The sequence below is a fragment of the Anarrhichthys ocellatus genome, unplaced genomic scaffold (assembly GCF_004355925.1).
Source record: "Anarrhichthys ocellatus isolate YVR2014 unplaced genomic scaffold, GSC_Weel_1.0 scaffold4621, whole genome shotgun sequence".
Classification (NCBI taxonomy): Eukaryota; Metazoa; Chordata; class Actinopteri; order Perciformes; family Anarhichadidae; genus Anarrhichthys; species Anarrhichthys ocellatus.
The window spans coordinates 1-4,218 of NW_022284595.1; the positions used below are offsets into that span (position 1 = coordinate 1).

The 4,218-nt window shown below is 40.8% G+C and overlaps 1 protein-coding gene across 1 annotated transcript; it reads right to left on the reverse strand.

Moving 5' to 3' along the window:
- Nucleotides 1–10: 10 nt before the first annotated feature.
- LOC116379575 (hydroxyacid oxidase 1-like) lies at nt 11–1,760 on the reverse strand (the record flags this gene model as incomplete). The annotated part of the gene is made up of 4 exons (XM_031841530.1): nt 1,753–1,760; nt 932–1,098; nt 348–612; nt 11–228 (listed from the first exon to the last, which is right to left on the reverse strand). Coding segments are annotated over exons 1-4 (658 nt in total), but the record flags the coding sequence as incomplete, so codon positions are not given.
- Between the last annotated feature and the right edge of the window lie 2,458 nt (nt 1,761–4,218).

Sequence of the window (4,218 nt, forward strand, 5' to 3'; positions counted from 1 at the left end):
ATCACATAAAAATGTGTGTGTGTGTGTGTGTGTGTGTGTGTGTGTGTTAATATACCATTAACTATCCCTTTCACAATCACTGGTAGGTACGTATGTTTTTTTATCCATGTGATGTCATCCCAACAGAGAGAGGGGTCTATTGCCTTGGCAACATAAACAGCCAAACCGCTGTCATTGCCATAGTTTCCCTCAGAGAACGCCATGGAGGCTGATGAGAAGTTGGACATGCTGAGGACACACACACACACACACACCCCAGTTACTACGGGACACACTTTGTGGTCTCCATGGTGGAATTTGGGAAGTGATTACATTTTGCTCTGCTATTTCTGTAGTTTGGTTCCTACCTCAGGTGTGGGGGCAGTTTGAAGCGGTTGCGCATGTCATCCAATCTCCTTCCCAGGTACGGCGTATCCACAGTAACAAAGATAGCCTTATAGCCCGCCTCTTCTGCCCGGCGGACCAAGGATAGTGTGAGTTCTCGGTCTTTATAGATGTATAGCTGCAGCCACATGACACCGCCTACTGAGGTTGTCATTGCTGACATCACTTCCTCTATAGTGGAGGTGGCCCAGGAGCTCAGCATCATCCCTGTCCCCACTGCTCGGCATGCTGAGTAGACACATAGGGTTACTGCCTATTGGAATGAGCCTCACACCTATACATCACAGATGTTGCGATTACGTTTGTTCCTTCCCGATAATGATCTGATATCTTAATTTGCATATTGGTATACATAGTCAACACACACACACATATATATATCGCTGTTGAGCCAGCCATAACACTATATTTCCAAGTTACATGTATGTAAGCGTCTTTGGGTATTTTGAAAAGCGCTATATAAAATTGATGTATTATTATTATTATTATTATTCCCAGTGTGTGTGTGTGTGTGTGGGTGTGTGTGTGTGTATGTGTGTGTGTGTACCTCTTGCTGTAGCTGTCTCTCCCTCAGGATGAGCCATCCTCTGCATTGCTGTGGCTGCCACACAGACAGGCATGCTAAGCTTGTGGCCCAGCACAGAGACAGAAAGATCCACTGTGGACACATCCCTCAACACCCGGGGGACAAGACGCCACCTGCAAAATGTTAAACTTACATTCAAGACATAAAACAACTAAAAAGAAAAAAAAGACTCCTAATTGGGACATGAAACACTGAGTGCTGTTTTTCATTTTTTCATGACCTCAATGACCGACTTGAGCCATGTGAGGAAAGGGGAGGAGTCGGGCAGAATACTGACTGAGCAGCAGCCACGTATAATATATGTAATGTTTGGACATACATCTGGAGAGGATGTCTCAGCTATGAATCAAGCATCAAAAAGATTATTCCCCAAACGTATTAAAGGACATCCGGTGTGATGTGGATGAGAACCTGGGTTGACTAGCACTGTTGTATTTCCATATCTAACTATCCTACAAATGTGGGTAGTGAATACGTATAGTATTGTTTTGCATGTACTATCTACACTGCGTGGTCCTGTTTACATGTTACACATGCTATTGACTGTTGGACCAAGAAAGAGTTCTTAATTAAAAGCAACTTAAAATCCAAGTCGGATGGCTGAAATCCTTTATCCGTTTCAAAGACACAACTAAAACCCACCGAACTGTAAAGAGTGTTTCAGAGGAAAGGAGGCGATAAACTGGATAAAAACTTAACCAAGTTATAAAAGGTAATCCATTCTTAATGGTGCTTAAGGCAGGTACACACAGATACCGACACATGAGGCATTATATACTTACATCTTCATGTTCACAATTTATTTGATTAATTGAAAAATGTATAATTTCTTATTCCTGATTTATGACTATAGAAGAACTTGACACACACTGCTGAGCTGCACCTCTAATAATCTACAGCTTCCCAGCTTTCAGAGGACGTACACTTGTATGTGGCAGATACTGTTAACCTGTTATAACCTGTTAGACATGTGGGTGTCTTAAACTATACTTTGTTAATGCTTTGCTGCTGCCTCCGTCCACTGCAGCGCATTGCTTATTGCTTTACTTCCATGCTGGTACTCCTGTCTGTTTTCCCAAATGTGACTATGGATACCTCATACAACCCCACTTGAAAACATGCAAACTATTCCTAATGTAGGCAAATGCATAAAGTTAATATTGATGTATGAATACACAAATAATAACTACAGGAACAGCTCTGCAGCAGCGTGACGGCTGCTTACAGCAACAAAGACACGTTCTACAAAAAGGGAATGGTGTCATATAATCACATGTTGAACTAGAGCAGAATACATGACTTGATGCAGACAAAGTCACAGAGGAAGCCACATCTTCACAGCTGAAAGCCAAACGATAAGGAAACAGAAGACTTGTTTTGAAACACAGGTGTTTTAAGACATGAATGAATTCCACCACTTAGTTGTCTTCTCTTCCATCAGGCCGACTGTGTTTGGTGCTGAGGGCTTCGCAGATGACACACAGTAATAGTGACAGTTCTGAAGGTTTCTGCTCTGACTTCAGAGTCTGAGGCACATTGGGCCACATTCACTAATGGTTGAAATGTTCTTACCTTGCTTATAAAATAAGTTCACGCGCAAAATTGCCATCGGATTCATGACATTTGCGCACTGACAAACCACCGTGTGTATGTTACTCAACCAGAATAATGGACGGGCTCGTGCCTGCTACCTGATCAGCACCAAGGTCCGTGCACGAAGTAGAATCCATGTGCTATTGTTCACGTTGTATAATGAACAATGTCAGTTTAGCAGTATTAATAATCTCATCGGTCTACTTGTGTTCATGTATTCTGCTACATGTTGTTCACAGCCGATGCTGCCTAAACGTGGTCAACGCTTTGTCTGTGTTATGGTCGCATTGAACAAACACGTGCACCAAAACATCAGCTTGTTCTATTATCTGACTTAAAAATGAAAATTGAGTAAAGGAAGTCGAGAGCGGGAAACAGAGACAGAAACATGTTTGCTCCAACGATTCATTTACTAAGAGATCATTTAAATAAATACAACTAATATTCTAAATAATGAACATAATGAATGACTTATAAAGTCATATTTCTGCTACTTTACCATAACTGATGGTGAATAAACTGCCAATGGGCACAAACACTGAATTATTTGTATGTAATGATGCATTATATCATCAATTTATTTATTTAATTAAGGCTTCTTAAACTATTTGTGTGAATGAATCAAGCTGTAGCGTTGATACATGTGATGAGTCTGACTGTAAAGAGTTGATTTACTTTGAACTTTAAAGACTTTAACGAGTCTTTAACGAGTCTGGAGCTGTGAGGCAGTAAATGCTAAATGGACTCTACTTGTATCTCTCTTTTCTAGTCTTCCGACCACTCAAAGCTCATGAACACTAAATTTCATCATTCACCCATTCACACCCATTCACACCCATTCACACCCAATTACACACTGATGACAGGGGCTACCATGCAAGGTGTCACCTGCCCATCACTATCTAACCATTCACACACACGAGGCAGCTTTGGGGATCAGTTTGAGGTTGAGTGACTAGCAGAGCCGGTGATCCTCTAATTGAGGGGCGGCCCTGCTCCACTGAGACGCAGTCGCCAGTTGAATGTTGTGTCCCTGAGACATGGACTGTTACTCAGGTAAAGAAAAAAAAAACGGTTTGTTATTGAAGTTTATGTGAAAAAAAGAATAACCATAAAAAAAAGAAGTAACAGGTGGAGATGAGGATAATCTAATTTGTCAGCCTGAGATGTCATCCTCGTGGAAATTATTGGACAAAGATAAGTGTGATATGTGATAAACAACATTTTCAAAGCAGTTAAAAATCGGTTGGCTCTCCCGTTTGCCGGCACACTCCCGTATTACCTGTCTAATCTAACAGCACCATAAACTACTCATTCATTTTTTATTTATATAACCACAATAACATCAAACCATATGACTACAAGCATTCAAAGCTTCAATAGAAGAGCATCGAAATACATATTTTAATTTTGACAATAACTGATGAAAGGACATCAAATTCATAGTTATTTATGAATTTGAAGTCCTCACCTGACGACACACACAAACACTGCAGAGGAAGTTCGTCTTGAACCAGACAACAACGAAAAACAGTTGATTGATTGCGTATTTGCATCGCTAGTAGTTGGCTAGAAGTAAGATCCCGATGCCACACTAAGCTTTTCTTCGTTCCAGAAAGACAAAAACACGAGTTAAGGCTGTAAAAGCAAATCAA